We start from the raw sequence: 25,583 nt of genomic DNA on the forward strand, positions 1-25,583 counted from the left end.
CATTAATTTTGAGCATATTTCTTAAGATTTACCTGAGCAGAGAAGTCGATTAGCTTTGGAAGCAACAATTTACTTCCTTCCTCACTCTTCAGAAAATCCAGCAAACTTCCTGTTACAACAGAGAAAGATTAAGTCAGTGCAGCTTATCACCAAAATAAAGGTCACACCAGGTCCCCAATTTTCTGGATCACAAAATTTTTGCAGTTAAGTGTTTTGATGTATTTTCAAGTTGACTACAGTAAGGCAGTCTCTTTACATGATTTAACAACAGTAACATCCAAGTCAGCATGTCAGGCATCCGAGTTTTGCCATTTTCCTGGGTGGAGAAAACTCCCGTCTGACCATACCTTAGTTCAGTGGTGTTGAGTTTGATAAGTACCCTAGTCTAATGACTATCAGGAAAGCTATCCAGGAAAATCACACATATCAATCCTTTCCAAGTCATAAAGAATAAGTGTCTCAACGCTTGTTTATGAAGTTATCAGCAGAATTGCTTGAAAACAGAACAAACCAAGAAAAACTACCACCCAAGGCAATCTGAGAAGGAAACCTCACTTATTTTGTGTAGCAATGCTCTAATAAAGGTTGTCCTTTCCTAGTAGTGCAGCCATCCTTGCAGGACCACTCATCACTCACCTTATTACACACATTTATCAACTCAAGAGCCACATAAGGCAATTTCTAAGGTTTGTTTTAATTGCCTTGCTATGACACCAGACACAGAAGTTAGGTAGGGAGCCCAAAGGAACCAGAGCTATTTTGGGGGTTATGCTCTGCATCTGAAACAATTAAAAATGCTACATTTAAGAAAACTGTAAAAATAGTTTGTTTCAGAAATGCAGCAATGAATCATAAAACTAAAGCCTCAGCCCTCCTCTAGGATAGGTGCTCCTTCACTTTATATCAGAGCATTCAAAAGAATAATGCTAAAATCCCAAGTTTTCCTTTTTTTATTCTTTCCTTTTTAAAGAAAGGGGACTAGTTTTTGAGAGGCAGAAGAGTTTACTAAAACATCGCTTGCAGATCCAATGTTGTTCTCACCTTTAGCCATGAATTCTGTTATAATATAAATAGGTTCTTCTTTGGTCACTACAGCATAAAGCCTAACAAGCTTATCGTGCTGAAGTGTTTTCATGAGGTTGGCTTCCTCCAGAAAGGCTTGCACAGACATCGTTCCAGGCTTCAGAGTCTTTACAGCCACTTTTGTACTGTTATGATAGTAACCTAAAAGGAGGAAATACAATCAGTGCACTTGAAGTCACTCTGCGCCGCACAGCGCCCCGACTAGTAAGAATTTGTAAAGCAGGTGAGGTTGGATTCCAGTAATAGCTAAGAGCCTGAGAGCAAGTGCCAGATGTAGCACAAATATTTACGCTAAAATTCCTTTTTATTTTGCAACTGATACAACATTGCAATGAAAAATAATCCATTCCCTATTTTTAGAAATCAGTTATCTGAAAAAAAAATAAAAGCAACCAAATTATCTTACTTATACCAAGTTTTCATTTACAAGTAGCCCATAAAATATTCAGTCGAGAGATGTTTTAATGAACGTCCACATCAATTGTCTCAGAAACTAATAGAGTCCATGGATTGCGTGCAAGATTCTGGAGCATCTTTAAATACCATGTTTACAACCATTTTATGCATGCCAGTCTCATGCTTATAATCCTTTCTGTAACCCCCAGTCCTCAAAACGGAGCATTACAGCAAAGTGCAATCAAATGAGGATTCTCATGACCAACGAAGATACGCTGCCAGGACTGCAATCCTCCAACATTCAGAGCAAGTCTTAGAATGTGATAACTTCTTATCACATAGCCCATGCCAAGAGTGGAAGAGACTGCGGCTGTTTCGTTTCTCTGTTTACCAAACATTCTAATGTAATACTCTAATTATATAAAAAGCAACTATCAGTAAACAGAAAAGCAGTGAATTATTTTCTGCTTTAATGTTTTCCAAACATAAAATAAATGTTAAAATAGCATTAAAAAAAAGAGTAGCAAGCACTGATCCTAAAGTCTATCTTGTGAAGTCATTCAATTTGAAAAATAAAAGGAAAAAAAGAAAAAAGAGAGAGAGGGAGAAAGAGAGAGGGATATAAATGCAACTCTTGTCCCCCCCCATACCCATTTCAACATCATAAAAATATTTCTCGGAAGAGGTAAAACTTTGATGACTCAATGAAATAGCCTCATTTCCTTATTCAGCAACAATCCAGACCGTATTACCACGCCTCTAAATTGGAGTCCACAACTTCCTTATACTGTTTATCATCTTAACATAAGAAATCAGTGGCAAAGCAAGGAACTAGTTTCCTGATCCTAAGGGATTGCTCTAACCACTGCATCTTCTATCACCTTTTTTTAAAGAAGGGTCATCACCTGAGAAAAGCCACTATGTCTATCACAAAATATTCTCCTGCATGATTATTAAATATATTTTTCCAAACATGGTCAGGTCAAAGCATAACAAAGATACGCCTCTAAATGATCTAATAATAAGAAATGACTACTACAGGTCAAATCTGCTGTTAAAGCTCAGGTATACAATTTAAATCTATCAGAAAAACAGATGTTAAAAATTTTTCTTTCTGCTTAAGAAGCAGAAAGCTTATTTGTACCGCTTCTACTATTCCATCCCATACCCTAAAGCAGAGCACTACTTCCACTCCCAATTTGTTGAATACTCTATTGAACATACTAATTAATATCATTATTTCTGTGAAGCAGTTGTGACCAACACACTTAACATTAACGATGTAACAGTATTTTACATTCATTAAAGAGATCCATCAAACTAGGGTTCTACTTGCAGAAAGTTTACGTTATTATAACACCTCACCCATACTGATGTTTTCTACAGGAAAATGGCCTACCCTGACCCTCTGGTGGTAACACACAAAGCAAATTAGCTGATGAGAACACTAGAGATAATTGATCCTGATCTCTCTCACGTTCATTTATTTCATCAGGTATTGGGAGGGATGGGACACCAAAACACCAAGGAAAGGTGGTCATGAACTCCATGAGCGCACACAACGGCGTCTGTAAAAAATGCACCCTTGACAGTTTGGCAAAACTGGAATTTGTCACCTCTCTCGCCCACCCGTTATCAGCAAACCCAGCATTAGCTTGATTTGGGCTGAGGACCACATCAGACCTGGAGCAGGCAGCATCTTTTTAGTATGCGTCTGTACCACCCCAGTTTAACAAAGTCCTAGTCCTCATGTCAGGTCACTTATCATTACTGTGAGAACCTCTGTGGTAGTTTCCATACAGATCGTCTGCTTTGCAGGCACGCTCTTACTGTGCAGGTAAGAAACTGCAGCCTTTGCGCAGGTGGAGGGAAAACTGGTGACCTCAAAGCGCTTCAGCTGGTGACAGCAAATTTAATGTTCAATCTGCATCACAGAAGGATTCCAGTGACGCACAGGGAGCTGTGGGAAGGGGTGGCTACAGCACTGCATCACCCCCGCTTCATACAGTACCTGCAGCTCTGAACCCTTCGCTAAGGTCTGCCTCGGCTGGACTGAACCTGGCTCCAGGTGTAAACCCAGCAACTTCCTTGCCATACGATATGAATGAACATATGGTCAGTTTGCTGCCTAAACATGAATTCAAAAAGATAGGTAAGCAATGAAATTCTTGCTTACATCTAGAACACCTGACATAAAATTCAGATTCCTTGCAACTAACATTCAGCTCATGTATGTACTGTAAAAATCCATTTCTGATACTGATGAGATGTACCAGCAAGTTTTCTTGGTTCATTTTAGATGTCTTTCATTTTAATAACAGTATTTCTGCGGTATGATTTACTCTGATTTTTCTAACAGCTGCATAAGAAAATACACATCTAAAATGCGTATTACTTATATTCTAATTTGGGGGCTACCAAATGTGAGAATCTTTTACACGAGATGCAAGCAAAATGTGTCTCATTAATAAAATAAACTATAATGGCTCCATTTGGCTTGTTAACTTTTCTCTTAGCCCTGCTTGAGAATTCTCTTCATGGATTATTAATACCACAGAGCATTACAGTTCACATCGTATCAGTGCACGCTAGGAACAAAAATGCATAAAACATAGACCCTGCTCTTGCAGTGCTGCTCTGGTTCATCACATCACTAAAGAAGCTGCCCAGATGCACTGAACTCCATGGTCAAAAAAATCTTTCATACCATGGCAGGAAGCAAGTCTCTCTGCAGTTTAGACTTCTGCTAAAAATTAAATATGATGCAAGCAATAGTATGCAAGTCTGAGGAATGTGATGATGTCTTACACAGAGAGCCACATTCTTCTCTACGTGTTAGAATAGTATCCTCCAAAAATGGTTAGTGTTTCAGGCATTTATTTTGGAGTTGATTATGATTTTTTTGACAGTAGTTTCTTGGACAGCCAGGTTCAAAACCCCAGATTCTTGCATGGGCTTAACCAGCCCAAGCTGTGATATGAATTTATAACAGACAATAATGAGGTTGAGCCTACCATTTCTGACCAGATCTCCAGGACTGAAGATGAACAACTTTGTGAACAAGCCTACAAGATGCAGCTTCCTCCTTCCTCTGCTTTCACAGTAATTCCCTGCAAGGTTATACTGGGAACAACTTGTTTGAGCTACGGAGGTATGACACTGTTAGAAGCCAGATAATGTCTCAGACTGTTACAACTGCAGGAGGTACTGGGGAAGAGACTGAGGAACAGCAGCTTCTCTGCATCCTATTGCATGTCAGCACATCGCTCCTTCACCAACTACAGCCATCACTCAGCTGGAGAGCAGAGGAATGCAACAGTAGCTCCATCCCTATAGCTCATCTCCATACAGCCCATTAAATGTGAAGGCAGAAAGCACAGGCTGCAGCTTTCTAACCGCTTCCATGGTGCAGTGCATAAAATGGGAACACAACTCTGCCATGGTGTTTTCATCTATCATGTCAGCACAGCTGATGCCCAAAAGACACACATAAACACTAACTTGGTAGCCTAAAACCAGAAAGTCTTCATAAAATGTATAAAATTACACATAGATGTAATGAAGAAAGAAATTAAGTGCACTTGCAGATAGACAAAACTGGGAAATTGATGGTCCTTTATAGCAAGTTTTCTCTGTGTAAAAGAAACTCTTCAGAGTTGGAGGAGATTCACCTGCCCTCTTTGTAAGTGACAAAGATTCTGTGCACAGGTCACACAGGAGCACAGCCAAGCGCTTGGGGCATATGGGGGTCTGCTTTTTGTTCCTAGGGTTTTCTTAGTCCTCCCATAACATAAGCTAACTCCCTCCAAAATGTGCAAGAGGAAGATGTCAACTTGGAAGCCCAAAGAGTACTTATGGACAAACTAAAAAGAAAAGACTATAGAAGACACGCTGGCGTATCTTCATGTTGCAGTAACAGTATTATCTCTATCTTTCCATATATCACAGAATCACAGAAGGGTTGAGGCTGGAAGGGGACCTCTAGAGGGCATCTGGTCCAACCCCCCTGATCAAGCAGGGCCACCTAGAGCCAGTTGTCCAGGACTGTGTCCAGTTGGCTTTTGAGTATCTCCAAGGATGGAGACTCCACAACCTTTCTGGGCAACCTATGCCAGTGCTTGGTCACTCACACAGTGAAAAAGGGTTTCCTGATGTTCAGAGGGAACCTCCTGCATTTCAGTTTGTGCCCATGGCCTCTGGTCCTGTGACAGGGCATCACTAAGAGCCTGGCTCCGTCCTCTTTGCACCCTCCTTTCACATATTTACATAAATTGATGAGATCCCCCTGAGCCTTCTCTGCTCCAGGCTGGACAGTCCCGGCTCTCTCAGCCTTTCCTCGCAGGAGAGATGCTCCAGTCCCTCAATCATCTTTGTGGCCCTTTGCTGGACTCTCTCCAGTAGCTCCGTATCTCTCTTCACTGGAAAGCCCAGTTCCTCTGAACGGGACACTGTTTCCTCTGAAACCACAATTCTAAGTACCCTTTATCAAGAAGGAATTTATTTAATAATTAAACCACGGAACAATATTTCTCTCTAATTCACACTATGGCTGAAAAATAATTTTGTTCTATATGAGGAGAGAACGTAACAACCAGCTCTCTAATCAGGAGAGCGTAACAACTAGGTTATTTCTCAGTACCTCCACGTAACTCCTGATGCCCCTGGTTGATCATTACAATACACAGTGTTTGTTGATACCCTGCACCGCACAGCTGACCTATTATGTCTTTTCCAGCTTGAACTTCCTTGGTTCTAAGATTAACCACGCTCCTGATTCGAGAGGACCTGCGCCATGCAAATCAGCTGCTCTTGCTTCAGAAAGGAAGCAGAGAAGAGGAAACACAGCAATCGCTTTCACAGTACATTAATTTTTCTCACAGTGCGGCAATTCAGATGCAGGGGTTAGGCCCAATTTAGATGTTAAAATAATGACACAAACAAGAGGAAACATCTTGAACCAGAAACACCCTTTTAAAGTTTTATGCCTTTGTGTGTGTATGTGCAGAAGTAGTCACTTCCCAAAATGATCTACATTTTCAAGCAGGTGATCACCTTCTGCCACAGTCTTGCATAGCTTTTCAGTGTCAGTTAAACGTTTCTTGCCCTGGTTTATGAGACGGGAAAAAAGTGCACAATGGCTGATGCGTGTCTTAACTAGTATGTAAATTATCACTCATGTATACCATAGCTAGAGGGCTTCTTAAGCCTTTCTTTGTGAAGGCAGATAAAAGGCTGTATTTGGCTATATTGTATTATAGAGATGCGTTGCTTGCATTTTTTTTACATGATTTATATCAAAAGATTGCACCTATGACTGAAATAGAGCTTTTCGATTGACACTGCAGTTGTGTGTGGATTGCCACTCAAACAGCACCACTCTATGCCTTACTTTTCTAAATGAGAGCATCTCTTCAAAGCAATGACATTCCCGTTAGCCTGCAACACTCCCGTGGGTCATCGGAGACCCGTTCATAGCTTTGCGTCTTCTAGTAAGTTTTGGGATACACTTTTAAGTTGCTCAGAAATGCCCTGCCTATAGAATCTTGTTTAAAAACAAAACAAACCAAAAAACCAAACCAAAAACCGTTCTATTATTATAATAATAATTTAATTACTATTTAAATATAACCTCCAAAAAGGAGATACAGGGAAGGGTTGAGACAATGATCTGGCCTTAAAAAACACCATCATGAAGATTCTGGGAGAAAGGTATAGTTTACCTCAAATAAGATGATAACCAGTAACAAATGTGTAAGTAACGAATAGCCCACAGAACACACAATATGGAACCCAAAAGAATACTCAGATCCCTGAATAGACAGCATTTCAAAAGCAAGATGATTAAATATTTCTGCAGAATGTGACTGGACAGTGGTCATAGCCCCTTGCCACAGGAAGTCACTGAGGCTGAGAAACCAAGATTGTTTATAAGCAAACAAAGCTAATTATGGTTATAACAATTAACGCTATCATTTTTTGCCGGGTATATACTAACATTTACAACTTGTAAGTCTTAAGGCACTTTCATTGTTGGGGACCTGCATGATAGTTCAAGGTAGGGGGTGATCAATCTCTAATCTTCTTACTACATAAATCACCTGCTTTCTCAGCAGCAATCTGGCAGGCAATAATCTTGGATTAAGTGTCCCTGTTTTTCACCCAATGCGGCAGTCCCATGCATTGTATTGCAGCCTCTGCTTTACCAAGGGACGATGAAAACTCTATACATAATTCACTAAAAGGCATGATTTCTTTCTATCTCAGGTTCTTTACCACCTTCTGATTTGAAACAAAGTTCTGAGATGCCCACTGATTTTGAGAATCAGGAGCCACATCTTACTATAACCTTTTACTTCCCCCACAAAACACAACCAAAAAACCCCCTATTGTCTTCAACCCTCTAAATTACAGTGCTTACTCACTAATTTTTTTTTCCTTTAAAAGACACCAAAGGATTTGTTCCATGATATCAGATATCTTTCCCCTCGCAAATCCTCTCTCCTCATGAGAAGGATTATTCTGGGCCTGACTGCGCTGTTTTACAAGTATATCGGACCAGGTTCATGTCCACTATTATTCTGAATGACTCTGAAATGACACTTCTTTCAGCAGATTTAAATACTCTTTCCAAAGGAATAAACTTACCCATCCAGACTTCTCCAAACTGACCGGCTCCAAGTTTCTTCACTAATTTAATTGATTCCCGTGGAATTTCCCACGCATCTTTATCCCACGGTTTTTGAGGCTTGGGACTAATACAAGCTTTTTCCAACTTTCTGCATAAGCCATCTGATTGCTCTGGTTTTCAAAGAAAAAACAAAATACAAAGTCCATTACATTTCTGTGCCTCACAACTTGAGACAAACGTTACTTAATTTCAGGTGTGCACTAACCAGCTCAAAATAATTTTCAAAATAATCAGGTGTTCTGACGAAAATGTAACCTTTCTGGTGCTTTCACGTAACTTTAAGCACCTCTGAACTGAAATTTGGTATTCAGAGACAAATTTAATAAAGAAGCGTCACATGCATCTGGTTACCATCAGATTATTAAGGGTTTTTTAGTACAATTCGTACCAACTAAATAAAATATAAGATCTGCTTACTGACAGTATGTTGGTGAAGATGCACACTGGAGTCAAGCTTGGAACCCGTATTCTGAATTTGTCACTAAATTTTCTTGTAGCATTGTTTCAGACACATGTGCACGCAAGCATAAGTAGGTCACCATTTTTTTTTTCTCCAGACACTGACCAGCTACAACTTTAATACAAATGTAGAATAATTCTCAGGTTTTCCAGCTATGCCAAAGAATTACCACACGTCTAACAACTCAGTGAAATCTCATGGCCAAGTCCTCAGCGTGGCTTTGAAAAATCACTACGTGATTTTCTGTCCTACATTTTTCGTAGTCTCTGTCTTCCCAGTCACAAGACTAAAAACCACGTATTTTGGAGCTATCCACCAGGAGGTTATGCAGAATGAAAAGTCACTTTTGTAGCTAAAACATAGGTAGAAACTTGTCCCTTCCCCCCCCCCCTTTTTTTTTTTTTAATAATAAATGTATACATTATATGTGGGTGCAATTTTCTTTCTTTGAAGTTAGTGGACTTCTACTTCCTTCAAAACACCATTCACAATAAACAAACAAACAAACAATTTTATAGGAAAAATAAAAACAATTCCACACTCAACACCGCAAGAAGACATTCACAAGTCTATACGTATTTCTGCTTATTGTGAATACAAATTTACTTTCAAATACAGAATTTATTTATTTACAATGCAGTCAATTCTTACTGTAGTTTCACATCATCATAACTTTGATGAGGTGTTTTATAAAGTTATTCTTTATTTCACAGTGGTATGCCACGGAGCAAGCGGCATTAGGTCTGATTATGATAACAACGTTACTTGAGTTCCAACCAGTTTTACTTTATCTTTGATAACATGCTTGCCTGGGTTGTTTAGGACCAAAAAAAAAAAAAAAGATGAAAAGGTTTGAAACAAAACAAGAAAGCATTTATTTTCCTTCACAGGAAATAATGGCTGTATTCTATTAAGTAATCCACTAACCGATTTAACTTACTTTGATAATGTTTGATCATATCATTGATGTTGGGAAAAGTTATTCTTGGAGAGATGTAAAATCCTCCATTGTCTAGACTCCTAATTTTGTAGTGCTTAATAACATCACCATGCTGTGGATCATAGTCTCTTATGGAGAGAGAATAGCTGCCTGCGGATAAAGAAAGAATGGTCACCAACAGATAGCAAAAGTCTACAGCGTCCACACATATACAGTTGAGCCTAACAAAATCACCTTCTTGTCTGTTTTTCTTTTTACTCCCTTATTTCCTCAAAAAGCATTGTGCAATCCACATGAGGAAGTTAACCAATAGCCAGTCCTGAACCGGTCACCAAAATGCTTACAGTCACACTTTCTTTTTCAATCTTATTCAACAAAGTTAGGAGTTCCATACTCCAGACAGCTCTACAATCCAACGCCCACTTCTGCAGAAAGTCGCCCCGGCTCGAGTGGAACCGGCTGGGAAAGCAAGGTCAGGGCTGTCACACCCCTCAGGCAGAAGCTGAAATTCGGAGATCAGCGTTTCAGAAGAGGAACACGCTGGATGTCATGGGCCAACTAGCAAAAGGATAGCTTGGAGACGGCTTGAGGCACACAGGAGGGAGGGCAGATCTGTTAGTCCTAGGGAGCCTAACCTCAGCTGGGATTTAAGATGGGGCAGCAGAGTACCTACCCTAAACTACAGAGCTCTTCGTTTCTTCCACTCATACAACTCTTGTTGTCCATTTTCAAGGCTAAGAAACCACCTCAGCCCCTTCTCTCTCCCCACACAAAGATGCAGTGACAGAAAGATTTTGGGGGTACTTTGTCTTACTCCAGCAGCCTATGTAGAATTTAGATCTCTGTCTTCATTTGCGAGCACAGAAACAGCGATATGGGCCCATTACGGAGAGCTACCTAATCAAGAATCTGCAGTGTTAGGGCCAGAAAAACCACCCCTATGGAGAGGATAGACAGACAATCCGCTGAAGGGATTCATGCATCTGAAGGATGCAGTGTTAGAGTATCCAGCTGGAGAATCCAGTCAGGCTGCTGTCAGGGTCCAGACGCTGGGGCAGAACCTCCTACGCTTTTCTGAAAGTCCCAGCCAAAGAGTCTGGAGACTTCACTAAGCTTTTCAGTATAAAGAGCTCTGTCTACAGCAGAAACCTTTACCAAAAACCTTTTGGAAAAAAATCACACTACAGTGCACAATTGTAAACCCTCATTATGCACTAACTGCATTTTAAAACTTGTAGCAATGGATACAGACCCAATAATGGACGACTATAAAAGGCAGCATCTACTGTTTACAATGAAAAGTGTCCTTCGATAAAGGAATCACAAATGTTAGGAAGGGAAAAGATCTCTCCATTCACTCCTGCTTCTTGTCAGTGTAATCACACACACACACATTTCTTTTTTCCTATCTCAGCTTTGGGTGTTAACCTGTAACTCTCTTCTCTCTTTTCCTGGTGATTTTCTCATCCTTCTCACTCCTACAGAGCTGCAGAAAATTCACACAATAGGACACGCTAGGACTACTCCACACCCAGTGCCACTTGACGCCAATTTTTGTGAAGACAGACTGTATGTTTTTAACTCTACTATCAATTCCAAAGTAACCCACCCCAAAGCCTACCTTTTAATGTTTCACTTTCCCTGATAAGGAAAGCTCCAGGACTATTTCCAGGAGCCAGGAGTTGCCTTTCAGCATCTTTTCGGGTTATGTCTTTGAAGAACCATCTGAAAAATATTTCAAAGAGTTAGAACCCTTTCTTTGCCCCACCCACAAAGGATACACCACCAGGGTGAAGAAGAAGTTTGCCAGTATTTAGAGCCTGGGAGAACTTACTCTTCTGTTTCCAAGGTGTTTACTTTTGCTACGTAGTTGCTGGGAATGAAGCCTTCCTTCCTCGTTGTGAGAGATTTTGCTTTCCACCATTCTCCCAGCCTGAAAAACAGAAACAACAGTAGTATTCACAGGAAAGGAAAATTATAAAGTGTTATTTGGGTTCTACTGTGCTGACAGCTTTGCCCACGCTGGAGAGAGAAGCAGCATCTTTTCTCTGAACTCCAGCCCCCTGAGAAGCCATTGGCTCCGTCAGATCAATGTTTGGTCGCTGTTACCAAGGGCAGCTGCCAAGTCCTACCAACAGCTCCACAGGCATTTGTATTTTCACATATAAGGGAGCTCTCTTACCATTAATACACTCATGTTATGAGTAGGATATCAAAAAATTATAAAGGGAATTAGATGAGTCCAAAGAAAAACTACAATACAATCAGTACTGTCATACTTACTCCTCAATAACTTTCAATTTTTCTCCTTTTTTGAAGGACAAGTCATCTTCATGAATGCCATCATAGGGATACAAAGCTACCACAATGACTCCATGCTCCTCTGTTTCTACAAAGGTAGAAAGCCAAAGGCACGTTCGCATTATTTCACAGGCTGACACGGGCATAGCACACAGCAGTAAGATTCCTATGAAAACGTACCTTCATTGACAAACCTCTGTCCTGGTAAGAGCTGTGCTTCTGGATTTGCCTACAATAAAATATGTCTTTAATTAAGCAGTTTTAGATCTTTGTGACAATCTTACATTACAATTACGTATTATTCAGTTGCTTTGGTATCATCTTATATGTCTTAAATTAAAACGAAATGCTCCAATCTTTCCCCACCATTCTTCAAAAGCGAATTACAACATAAAAATGTAGTAAGTCCCCACTAGATTTTGAACTGAGCAGCTCAGACCTTGGGAAGGTGTGACACAAGTTGTGGGGAGGAAGTTCACAGCTTTGTGACTTCTGCTGAAGAGGCTTTAGGCAGGGCACTTTAACAGGACAGTTATTAACATGTAGCAGTCATGCTAAAGAACTACAAGCACGGTTATGTTGCTAAGATTGTGCAAGGAAAAAAAGAGTAATTAAAAAAAAAAAAAGGTAGTTTGTGATGTGCGTTGACTGAGAGCACGCTGCGTCCACTGTGTCAGCTGGTGAGAGGGGAGAGAAGGGTGTCATTCACACCCGCAGAGAGCACGGCCCCTGGATAAGGGCAGTCAGAAAATACGGTTTCCTCAGCACAGTAGAGAGGGTGGGGAAAAAAGGTACCAGTCAATCTGCAAAATAGCAAACCCACTTGGTACCCGACAGGATTGCCCTTCCCAGCACCCTTCCTTTCTAATGCCAGGCAGCACAGACGGAACTGCCATTAGCTTGTTCCTCCCGCAGCACAGCGCTGCTCCCTTCACCGCTGCGCCCTCTGCTCCCCTCCCGTCCTTACCTACGCACCTCGTGCAAGGTCGAGTAGCGGCCTTCAGTGAGTAAAAGGAAAGTTGACTAGAGCTGGTAAAAAATCGCCTGTGATTACCTCAGCCTTTTTAAATAGAATAATCATCACCTGGATCCCATAGCTATTAAAAACCCAGCGCCGATGCTTTTAAAAACGGTTCTAAACTACTTCAAGTTTTCTAAAGTCACCTAGCATTCTTCTATAGACATAGCTATATCTAGATCAAGCATTGCCAAAGATTACTGTTTTCATGCAGAAAACTATGACAAACACAGTAATTAAGTAACAAACCGCCAATTTTTATTTTTTATTTCTTTAAGTACTTATTCGTTGAGGGTGAACTGCACAACACTAAAAGCCCAATGGTGGACTAATGATCATTTGAATTTCTTCACGCATGTGCTTTGGATTGAAACTTAAGTTATGCCAGTCATGCTTTGATCTTGCTACTGGAATTCTCCCCTGAGACTATCTACTTACTGGCCTTTGCTGTTTATTGGACGTTGGATCCCTCACATAAATAGTTCGTTCAGTTTTACGTACTGGTTGATTCTTCAAATCTAGCCCATCTCCATGCAGATTCTCTTTCCTTTTTGATTTTATACATCCCATATTTCCTGTTGGAATAAAAAAGGTATTAAACAAAAACCATTATGCCATAAACCAAGCTGTTTCCCATGCAATCATCTGGGCTACGCAGCAAAAACGTGCTTCCTTTTCATACACAATAGTTCACGGGGAGAACAACTGAAGGTTAGGAACACGCACTGAAAGCTCTTTTCTGCTGCAAAGGAAAGAAATGATTTCTTGTCTCAATCCACAGATGAAGTAAATACTTCAAATTAGTTATTTACCATTTCAACATTTTCAGATTTATCATTTTTTCTCCCCAATCTCTCCCCTCCAAAACCCCTTACATCTTTCTGATACTTCTGTGAGCTTCAGAATAGATATAAGAAAAATATATTTACTTTAGTGACAGCTTATTTCTGTATGTTTTAGAGAAAAGGCTGCTTTGGAAGATGTAGGAAAAAATTCCAGTCCAAATGATGAGAACTGCAGCTGGAGTTAGCAACACCTGTATCTCCCCACTTCATTTTGCATATGCCAGTCTAACAGGGAGCTCAGTTTGATTCGCATCCCCGTCTCACATGAGGCTGATGACTCGTGCAGTCCCAGCTCCATAGCAGGTACGCTGCTACCGTGACCTTCAATAATGAATCTCCTTCTTCAAACAGGCCTGTTACAGCAGTCTAAAATAGCCGATGTGTGTATCAGTGATGGCAAATCACCACAGAAGTATTTCTTCTTCAATACAATTTAGAAGGATAATCCTTCTCTCAGGATGTGCATCCATGCTAAATCAGATGAGATACAGCTGTTAGCATCTACATGACTGGAACCTGACTGCTAATCCCATGATGTAATTACATATTACTTCAGCAAGCTCATATACAACATTACCTCTATATTCCTCCCTCAGAGGAGAGTAATTATACTTACTCTTCAAAGAACCCACTACGAATGCTTTGCAAACCTCTTCTTCCTTTCTCTCTCCCTCCTTTCAGGTCAGTGCTCTAATGCTAGGTTCACAGTCACATTTTCCCTTGCAGGCACACGCTCGCACTCCCCCCCTGCCCTAATTAATCTTTAAAGCCAGTTCTTTGAAGAACAATGTAAAACCTAAAATAAGAGCTCAGTGCATATACAGACTCAAGTAAACCAGCGCTGACTAAAACACAGCTGGAGAAGCTAAAGCAGATTGTAACACCCTACATCTCACTTTTACCTTCATCTCTAGGACAGAAAAGGTCGTCATAGTAAACAGTTAAAGCAGTAGAGGTGTCCCACTTGCAGACACAACTGTTTCAGTGGGATGGCACCTTACACACCCTACCCCTGTAGGTAGAAGAATTAGCCACATTGGTCTGGGTCCATATTAAGACTTGTACTTTTGTAACAATACTGATAAAAATCATAATCTTAACTTACTATAACAATAAACCAAGGCCACAAGCACTCCCACGTGGCAGGTCTCAACTTCCCACATCGCCTTCATATAATCTCCCATCCTGCCGTTGAGGAAGGACCACATAATGACAGATGCACTGTCCTACCCACAGGCTGAACGTTTTCTTCTAAACATGAGAGGAGGGTATCTCCTCTCCTTCCCTTTCTGCAAATTATCTGTCACCTATCGCCAACAAATCTTGGGCGTCCATAAAATTTCAGCAGTGATGCAGTAAACTGGGATACTGGTTTAAAAGCAGCATGAGAACTCATTGCTTGCTCCCCTTCTTATCTTCTCTTAAATTAAAAATAAAAGGAAAAATACAGAAAATCAATAGGCACTGACCAGGCATCACCATCCCACAGAGGCAGAGAATACAGTTTCCTTTTCTTGTGTATCAACATTTCAGTGTTCCCGTACTCGTCTGAAGGCACTGGGGGGCACCTTCAGCCAGGATCTTCCCTTAGAAGCAAGTATCTTTAATGCTGATTTTAGTTTGTGAGAAGACCCATTAGGAGATTTTTCCAAATTCTCAGCTCTACATGGGTTACATACTAGTAATGTTTTGAAATACTGAGAAGGTTTTTATTTATTTATTTATCATTGTGGATATATGGATGATTCTTGTTCTGTAGCAAAATGGTTCATAGGAAATTTCTGTACACCGACAGGCAAGCTGGTGTTTGCCTGCTCACCCTAGAGATCAGGAAGCCCAGTGTTTAATTACCTGCTGCATCTGCAAGATCAGTTATTTAGCCACCTAAGTGCTAACCTTTTGCTCTTGAATAGTTCTGCTTCTACAGAACAAACAGCTAAAGTGGAGGACATAAGGTAATTTGATCTAAGTTGTCAGCCAAAATTCCCTTTCCCTATTGCTGTAAGAAAGCTGAAGGTATCTTTAGAGACTGCAGCTTGCCCAGTGCCGGTGTAAACTCAGAGAAAACCATTTTTACTCGGCTTTTTTCTGCAGCTTAAAGCACAAGAACAGCTGTAACTTAAGCCTGCTGTGAGGTTGTGCTGGTAAGCTCAAGGTTAGCATTTGTTCGTGACAGTAACAACAACGGATCAGTAATGCCAATGTCCGGGTGCTCCGTAATCCCACAGAAGTCCACTCGATGTCGTGTGAAATCACACAAATACAGTATGTGAGATAACACATGTGATGGCACCAAACAAAGAGAAGATCCTCAGCCTCATCATGAAGCACTGTTGGTTTTGTTTTTTTCCTCATGGAGATGAAAGCCCGTAGTCCTCACAGGACTTAGCTAGGTCTACATGAGCAAATAGCCCCAACAGTTGGTGCTGAAGCCCATACCTGCTTCAAGGGGGGTTATTGCCCCCTTCACTCCAGTATAGCCTCAAGGACTGAACATTCAGTAGGAGCAAGACCATAGCAAGGGTTTATTTAAAGATAAGCCCCAGCTACATCTTCCTAAAGCAGTCCCGTTCTTGTACTCCAACTCTGCTCCACAACACAAACCACAGCCTAGCAAGTCGGGGCAACTGCTTCAGGAGTGGGATCCTGATCTAACTAAAATGCTAATGTAGACACATCCTGAGACTTTTAGTTTCTTTATAAAACAAGCCTCTTAAATCTTGCAAAAGAAACACATGAAAAATATGCAACAACATAAAACAAATGTTTAGCACTTAATATATATCAATATAGTTAAGTATATCATATATAATTTAAGATTTAATTTTCTGACCTTAAGTTATTTCTAAACAAGTATAGGCAGACAGTGGAGACAAAGCATAAACGAAGTTGAAAAATAGTTTTTAAGCAATAGAAACTGGATCAATGAGCACATGTTCTTTCGATACTGTGAAACAAAAGATTTTTGAACTCTTCAAAGGCCACAAGATCTTATATTTCTGTACATCCTAGCCCTCTGTAAAGCTGTGTGCACTGGGTTCTGGACTGCACATTTAAAATTCCATAAAATCTGTCCTATGCCCAAAGCAAACGTAACTGTCTTGGTTTCAAAAGCTTCTACTCAGTGACTGCTCAGTTCATCTGCAATGCCAGATGTACTTGTTTCCAGCATTGTATTATATATTTTTACTGAAATCTGATCCGGGTCTTTCCTAGGGTTTTGAGAGCGGTATCAAAGTAAAGATTCATAGGGCCAGTATAAACAGTGGGCACTGACGGGAGAGTTTCAGTCAACACACATTGTAATGGGTTTCAAAATACAAAACGCTATATCATTACCACGAACTTCACAAACGTTCGACCCTAGCAAATTACCCATACGAAAAAAAAGCTTTGAAATACAAAATGTGTATGCAGTGTACAACTTTCTTAGTTTATACAGTAGTCATAAGGAAAATCTGAAGGGGGGAAGTTCATTCATGCATAAATAAAATATTTCACTCAGTGTAAAACATTTATTTGCATAGCTCTCTGTTGCCGTATCATAAGGAGCATCAAGGAAGCATTTTGTGCAGATATAAAGAGAAAGAGAATATGGTAAGCAAAGAGCAATCCAGACCGCGCAGAATCATTACAAATGAAACTACATTATTGTTCGTCAGAGATAAAAATAATTTAGACATCAGAGGAAATGCTGCCAGTCCCTACTCAGACGTTTCCCATTCCAACAGCTTTGTAATACAGGAGACACTACTTTTCATCCATGCTTTTCATTTATTGTCCTGTCCACACCTCTAGAGGTGAAAGATAAACATTTAATTAAAAGAAACTCTATATAACATAGCTGCTAACTTTTATAAACATATCTAAAATATAACAGCTTCTCTTTTAACAAAGAGCATATGGTATTTCATGGCTAAAAGGTAAAGAGGTACTTGAGTTAACGTATGCAGCTTGGTGACAAGAATCTAAGCTCAGGCACCCTTTGAAAAGCCACAGGAGTATCCATAAGAACCATCACGCAGAGCCTCTGCAGCAGGTTGTTCCAGACACCGATTTTGATGTCTGCAGAGGCATTTGCCTTGAATTTTCCCTCTGAATCCCCTATTTTGTCTTGCTACAGCAGCACTTGGGTCTTAGTTCCAAAACTGATTGGGGGAGTGGGGGTCAGAAACTAGTACAACATTTTTCCAGGATTAAAAGCTGCTGTCTATCCCCAAAATACTATTGCTTTATCTGCCTTTTGCTGCATTACCAGCAGAGTAACGTGTCTAAAGCCACAATACTTCCTACTGCAAGCAGTCAAGGTTCGTGTCACCATCGCCTGTCCATCCACCATCAGCGGCATTTGAGGTTTCGTTTCCTCCCAGCACTTACCCTTTGCATCCTCTACAAAGCTGATCTCATTTTTCGTTTTGCTCATGGTCACAACTATTGTCCTCCTTGTGATTCTGTTACATACAATATTTATGGTGCACATTCGAAACCATTTCCTAAAAATCCACCTGACATGTCTGGGCTTTTCTTGATTGAAGTCATGTCTTCATGAAAATGATTCTCAAATCCTCACAGATTTTTCAACAGGTTAAAGTGGCTTCATTTTAATCTTTGCAAAAAATGCAAACTTTTAAAAATCAACTAAAATAGATTATACTTTGGCTTTTCCAATAATAAAGTAACTTTTAAAAGAATTAGAACCACAACATTGAGTATAGAAGCAACTCTATTTTATCAAATAAATATCTGTTGTTCAAAAGGTCAATAATCATATATATAAACACCAATTCTGTGGGTGGCTTAGGCTTTTAACAGATATGTACATATGTATTTTAACAGGTACATAAATAAAATAAATTTGTATTCAATTACAAGGTTTATGAGCAGTAAACTCTTCATTTAAACCACAAAATTTCATACGCATATATATAAAAGATGTTCCTTAGCAGTACAAATAAGAGAGAGACAGTGCATTAAGAAGTATAAAGAAAAAAAATTTAAAGAATCAAGACCCCCAAATTATTCTGAGTCTTGAATGTTGCTCTATATTTAAGCTTCTGAATCAAAGGACAGGAAGGAATTGTTTACACCTATATATAGAAGAAACAACTCATTTTAAACCTGGAGCTTTAAAGCAGCTTAGAGAGCAGACAGGTAAATAATTTTAATTTTTAACACCTCTTTCAAAAATTGAAAAGAATATCTTTTTGCTCCTCTGTTTTAGACGTTTCATTCTGGCCTTTAATGCCAGCTGGTTTGCTGCTACTTCACAAGTTATAAAGCCAGAGGTAACACAGTGATGCCTTCATCAGATCTCCTGAATAATCGAGAATGTGCGACTCCTCTGCATTACCCTCAAGGTCAAGGCAGAAGTGTCTCGAAAAACAAACAAACTCAGAGTGATCAACTTAGATCTAAAACTGCTGGGGAGGAAGAATTGTAAGCCTACTCTGCCCACGGTAACAAACACCGGCTTTCTCAGTACCCCATCCAACTTTCTACATCACTTCAATCAACTGCTCAAGTTTCCCAGTCCATGAAAAAAATGGGAAAAATCTTAAATTTAAGGAATTCATTTATCTTAACCTTTATTGCTGACGTCCACTCTCTGTTGATCTGCTTCCACATCACCTGTGGTACCTGAGTGTTGCAACGATCTTCTATACCTCTGTTACTGGGACTACAAGGAGGCAAAGCAACCTCCAAGGAACACCGAGGAGGAGTTTAATTTGAGGTGGTAGGGCTCAGCAAAGCCTCATCAGTACTGCTCTACATATATTTGTGCCAGTGAAGATGTGCTACTAGACCGGAGTGAGAATAAGAGTGACAAAAATAAATTATCTGTGGTTGGGAGTAATGCGAAAGAATTAAACTGGAGAGCAACCGAACAGAAGTGGATTCCTATTCCTTACCTGTCTCAAAAATGATCAGTTTTGGGTTTGTTCAGCGTTGTTCTTATAACTGCAATTCATCACATATATATATTAAAAATATATAAAATATGTATATATATATTTAATAATATATATAATATTATATATGCACACACATTTAAATTTTACTGTAAGTCCTGACTGCCTGGTAACTTTCATCAGACTAGACTCTTGCAAACACAGAAATCCTGGGTCAGCTTTCATCTTGGGCTTGTTTCACTTCCTACATCTTGTTTTTGCACTGGAGACCAACTAGGGGAACTCAAGCATTTTGTTCTTCCCTTGCCTTTCTGCTGAAACGCTTGTGTATGTCTCAGTCACTCCTCGCCTCGTGTATTCTAATCTCTTTTTTAATTTAGCTTATTTCTGTAGGTTCAGATTACATCTTCTCTATGCCTCCCAAACTGAATTTATCCCTTATATGATACACATATACATGGGCATATATATATATACACACACAAACACACCTGAGCACAAATCACCATGTGCTCCCTGCAATGCATATTAAAAGGAGCACGGATAGCCTAAATCTACTCAGTGTTTAACTATGACAGACTTGCCCAGTGTGAACTCCCGTCGTTCCTGTGATGTGAGAAGCAGTAGTCCAGCTGACAGCATTTTTTAAAAAGAAGAAAATATGGGGAGTTCTTTAGCTGCTTCAGTCTTTCTTTGGGAAAAGGTGAGACAAAGCTAAAATAATATTTTGACATACATATCTATATAAACAGGCAAAGAAGAGAAACGAGTTAATCCCCAGTGTAACCATCAAAACCCAAATATTACTGTAGTGGAAAAGTATGCAACAAGCACGTTACTGTGAGATTTCCTCAAACTTATTCTCATTTAAGTCAAACCCTAAATTTTCCAAGGGTGCTTTTCTATAGAGCACGATAACAGAGCTATCTAGTTTATCACCCATGATCAGAGCACAGGACTAAAAATTACTTTCTGGGAAAGGCAGGCACATTCTGAGCAGCACAACTGCATCGTACAAGCTCAGAAGTGAGTTTGCCATGCTCCATGTTTAGAGAGGTTAATGGGTGGTGGCGGGGAAGAACAAAGTATTCTTGCTGAAATGTTTCAGAACCTCACTCCACTTGGCTCGGAAGATGTCTCGTAATTCCCAGTCTTAAGCACGTTTTGGGGACAATAATGGCATTTAGCCCTTCATCCTCTCGGGCGATTAGGAAGAAGTCAGATCTCTTTCAGCCTCTTTTCTAGCCTTTAAAGACCAAGCCCTCTCAGTGTTTTCCATTTCCACCGATTATGCTAGGAGTCCTTCTCCACATCTGTTTCAGTTTGAACTCATCCGTCTTAGGGATGGGAGGCTGGAATTGGTCAGGTGTTCCAAGATGACTTTCAGCAATGCCTTGCAGCAAATAGTATTAATATTTCTTCCATCTACAGAAATATGTTGCCAAATAAATTCCAGAAATTAACTTATTTTCACACTTTCATCACACTAACCTTTTATAATAATCTTGCGATCCGTTAAGACATCCAAGGCTGTCTCATTTTTCATAATGACAAACTGGTTGTCACAGCAGACTTTTGTATCTCCAGTGGCATGACCTTACACCCTGATATTAAATTTCTCTGAATTATTTTGCCAGACAATTCTTTCTGCATGACATTGTCAGCCGCCTGTGTGTTTCTAATGCTTCCTAATATCACAAGGGGACTCCTATTTTTTGCATTGCAAATGAAAGTATTAAAAAAAAAGTCTCAATTTAATGCTAATGTAACATTAGGCAACAGAGAGTGGTCTTGCCAACAGTTTGGGGAAGTGCAGCCGACAGGCACCACTACCCCGTTCAGCTTCTTTCACAATTCCTTCCTTAGCAATTGCGACCAAGACAAACTCTACTTTGTCCATTCTATCTCAGATTATTTTTTATGGTTTTCCTATATCAGTTACAGAAAGCATCACCCTATCACCTTCATGCTCTCCAACACTTGCGTTCCTACTACAGTTACAAATCTGTCACATTTCTACTTCTTCTGCAACATTCAGTTTTAAGCCCTGCACCAGTATTTCTCCTCCTCCTCTTCAGAGCCCAGATTCCTGACGTTAGTGCACAAATATCTCAGTCTAACTAAACCAATTTGGGTTGGCAGAATCCTTTCTTGAACTCATTACCAAGCTGACTACTGTTGTCATTGACATTCTCGACACCCATTCTTCCACCCTTTGGTGTCCTGTTTTCCCTTCCCACATTGGTCTGCATATTGAAATCAGGGGTAGGACTCTGCAACATTCATAACACAAGTCTGCTTCCTAATTTAAACATTTTTTAAATCAAAATTGAAGTTAGAACAGGGAAAAAAGGTGTGCTGCCATCTGACTATAGTGGAAGTGGACTGTGCATTACATCGTACAGCAAAAATCCCCCAACAGCTGACATAAGAACAGGAACCTTCTGGTGAGATAAAATACGTGGAGTTGCTGTATTGATGCTGTATTGATGTGTTTCTGGGAAAGGCAGACCTGTTTTGAGCAGCACAATCGCATCGTACAAGGAAAAACCTTTTCTCCTATACCACCCCCATCTTTAATTTTTTTTTTTTTTTTTACTTACTAGACCAGGCATTTTAGCTATGCAATAACCAACATTAATTAACACATTGCTATACTAAATGGAAAATAAGTGACTTAAATTATCGCATCTCAAACTCCAAGTATGAAGTGTTATATATACAGTTATATAGTAATGAGGTGTGGTCAGGCGAGGTTTGAGGATTATGTACTTCCCTCCGCAGCCTTTGAAACAGGAGTGCTTTGGTAAAACTAATGGTATCAGTTCAGGCAAAGAGTTTTCTATATTCAAATTATACTAATCCACAGTCCAACCTTTGCCTGTCTTGCCTTTAAGTCTCTGGGGAGAGGATAAGTTTATTCAGTGCTCAGCTAAATGATACGTGATCTTTGTTGGAACTCATAAATGATAGCATAATGTATAATAAATATCATCATAGTTGATGACATGAAAGGTAGCTCTAACAGGGGTGGGGAGCCTTGACCAAGAAAGAAGCATCTTCTATTTTTCTATAAATCCACCACAGTTTTTGTCTGGATTTGTTAAAAGCTTGGTTTCATGCAGGAATTTTGGCAGTGGTTAAAAAAAAAAAAATAAAAAAAAATAAAAAAGAAACACTGGAAATAACTAATGTCATCGTGGTAGTATAATAATATTATAATGCTTGCAAAAGGATGAAAATAAAATTCTGAAACAAAACATTACATTGAAATGAAGCAGAATGTAATTTATACAAACTACTGATCCTTGTTTATTCAATTGAAGAAAAATACCAAAACACAAGAAAGTTAATCCACACAAGACTGTAATTTTGTTAACATTGCATAATAGACTTTATATATTATGAAAATGTTCCAGATTCGTGTAGTCAGTATTTTTGGCACTAATTTTAAACCAAGTCTTACACTAAGCTAACATCTGTTTTCTGACCTTATAACACTCGCTTCATTTTATTACAATCATTTGCCTCAACTGCATCCTCCAGAATTTTGAATCAATATCAACAATGAATTAATTCACTTTGCCAACCCTCAGGCAACCACATCTTCCATTTCCTCAACTTTTTTCCACTGTACTATATCTTTTGAAGATAGGGGAAAAGGTCAAATAACATCTTAATTTGACATAACAGAATAAATACCTCTATCAAATTCTTCAAAAGGATCATATGAAATAGAACAGAGAAAAACTGTACCAACATGTTAACCAACTTAAAGGGAAGGTTCCCAAAATACTTTACAGACTTAAAAGCGTCATGCAAACTGTAAGTAAAAATGTCATTTTCTTTACTGGTAAAAAACCTCAGTAATGACAAACAGCAGTTCAATATAACCAAATCTCCATTTCCAGATGAAAATTTGGCCAAACCACTACACTGAAAAGGATCGACATTTTTCCTAAGCATTAGGAAGTGTCCCACTCCAGCTAGCAAACACCAAGGACTATGTCTACATTCCAGCTTTAAATTGATGACTTTGGCCAATAATGGCAGTGTGCTAAAGTTTCAGTAGTCTAATATTTGCCCTGAGCTTTATAGATGTCCATGTCTACCAGTAGTATAAGAATCATTCTCCCCTCCCTTTTTAATGACTACAGCAGTCACTGTGGCATAGGAAAATGAGAAACTACCCATAAAAATGACGAGGTATTGGAGTGAGGTTCAGGAGTAGCCCAAATGACGTCATCCTCATAACTGCAACAGAAGGGCAGAAGGACAAGCTTCACACAGTTTCTTTGGAGAACGCAGATCTGGGACCTATCCTTCTTCACTCCCAACAGTACTTACCTAGCTCCTCACTCTCCCCTTCTCCTTCACACACACACACTTTACCTCCCAAACCAAGGTGTAGTTGAGAGGCACGCAACAAGGGTTTCTACGTCAGTCCAAAAGGCCTAGTTCATACACATAGTGGTTTTGCTCAGGTGTTGATTTCAACATATCCATCAATGTACTTGAAACCAAAGGCACAGCCACACAAACAAATTACACTGAGTAACAAGTGGCCCTGCATGAGCTACTGTGCAGTACCCAATGTCTGCATTTACTACGTGATACATGAAAGAGAAATGAGAGTTAGCTTCTCTCTGTTCCATTGAGCCTCAGAAGACAACATGAGATGAAGTGAGCAGCTTGCTAACATTTAGTGAGTTTGGGGAAAATTAAGGTGTCTCTTTAATATCATCACCAGGCTGTACCCCAGCTAGCTCTTCAACTGAAATTCGTCACTCTGTCTGCCCCCTCCAGAAGGCGCATAGGAAGGTATGTTTGCAGGTAGCAGCTGATACTTGAAACCTTCATCTCATTCAAGTAAGGCAGCCTAATGCTCAACCTCCACATGCCCAGATGAATGTATTGACAGGACATTTGTTAGGGAGAATCATTAATAGCCACTATGACTAAGGGGAGAAGATGGTTATTTATGAATGTGGCCTTCAACTAGTTAAAGATGCTGTTGGCAATAGTCTTTTGCAGAGGTGATCTCTTGCTTTGAGATGTGCCTGTAATTCAAACCCATTGCTATACTGTAAACAGAACTCAAAGATCATGAAATTATCACAACATGTCAATGAAAACATGATGGAGGACAGCAAATTCACAGCCAATAAGCCCTGATGAAGGTTTTGAGGGTGGCCTCATAGAAAGTATACCGCTTCTCCTTTGGGTTCATCTTCTGGTTTCAGTGTGTTTAATAAAAGGGGGAAAGGGGGAGCAGATCATTAGTGCATATTAGCTTTTGTTCTCTCAAATTCAGGTAACTATATCCTCATGGAATAAATCAATTATTAAAAACCTTACCTGGCTTTATGCATTCTACAATCTGCTTTCAACACAGATTAAGATAGTTATGAATAAATTAGTGCAGAATGACTTCTGTGTCAATGGATCCTGGCTGTGTACTAGCCTGGTCATTTTGTAACTCATATTACTTTGCACCACACTGCATTTACCATCCTGGTCCATTGGTCGGAGGGCTTCTTCATCTGCCGTCACCTCCACGTTTAAAGGCTGACAAGTACTCATGACCAAACTTGCAACTTAAACATAGCGTTCTTGTTACAATAGCATCATATTATGCTTTGGGCATCTGTCTAAAGGGCTGAATTTCACAAAAGAAAAACAGGGGGTTTTTTTCACCCTGTTTTTCAAACACCAGCATATAGTTCAGTTGCAAAAAAAGTTACTTCTCCAGCAGACTGTTTTGTGTTTCATTAGCTGTACAGCATTAGATACACACAGAGAAACCCTCCTGAAACACAGGCCATTGTGCTGGGGTATGTAATACTGGTTTTAAGAATTAACTCTAAGCTTAGATGAAAATTTGGGGTTAAATCATTCATGCTGATGTGGGCTAACACTCTTACTCAGAGTCCAGTTCCTCCT

At 39.7% G+C, this 25,583-nt stretch overlaps 1 protein-coding gene across 5 annotated transcripts in view; it reads right to left on the minus strand.

The window, feature by feature from the left end:
• Nucleotides 1–25,583, minus strand: part of LYN (LYN proto-oncogene, Src family tyrosine kinase) — a 56,051-nt gene that overhangs the window by 20,889 nt on the left and 9,579 nt on the right. For 4 of the 5 annotated variants that reach the window (XM_076329695.1, XM_076329693.1, XM_076329692.1 and 1 more), the window contains exons 2-10: nucleotides 13,325–13,461; nucleotides 12,049–12,097; nucleotides 11,851–11,956; nucleotides 11,402–11,500; nucleotides 11,189–11,292; nucleotides 9,568–9,717; nucleotides 8,125–8,277; nucleotides 1,042–1,224; nucleotides 33–109 (exon numbers count right to left, since the gene is read on the minus strand). In XM_076329695.1, the coding sequence (XP_076185810.1) occupies nucleotides 33–109; nucleotides 1,042–1,224; nucleotides 8,125–8,277; nucleotides 9,568–9,717; nucleotides 11,189–11,292; nucleotides 11,402–11,500; nucleotides 11,851–11,956; nucleotides 12,049–12,097; nucleotides 13,325–13,456 (1,053 nt within the window). In that variant the 5' untranslated portion in view covers nucleotides 13,457–13,461. The remainder of the gene's footprint in view (nucleotides 1–32; nucleotides 110–1,041; nucleotides 1,225–8,124; nucleotides 8,278–9,567; nucleotides 9,718–11,188; nucleotides 11,293–11,401; nucleotides 11,501–11,850; nucleotides 11,957–12,048; nucleotides 12,098–13,324; nucleotides 13,462–25,583) is intronic. The other variant, XM_076329694.1, reaches the window with a different exon arrangement.

This window comes from Aptenodytes patagonicus, chromosome 2, assembly GCF_965638725.1.
Source record: "Aptenodytes patagonicus chromosome 2, bAptPat1.pri.cur, whole genome shotgun sequence".
In the NCBI taxonomy this organism is placed as follows: domain Eukaryota; kingdom Metazoa; phylum Chordata; class Aves; order Sphenisciformes; family Spheniscidae; genus Aptenodytes; species Aptenodytes patagonicus.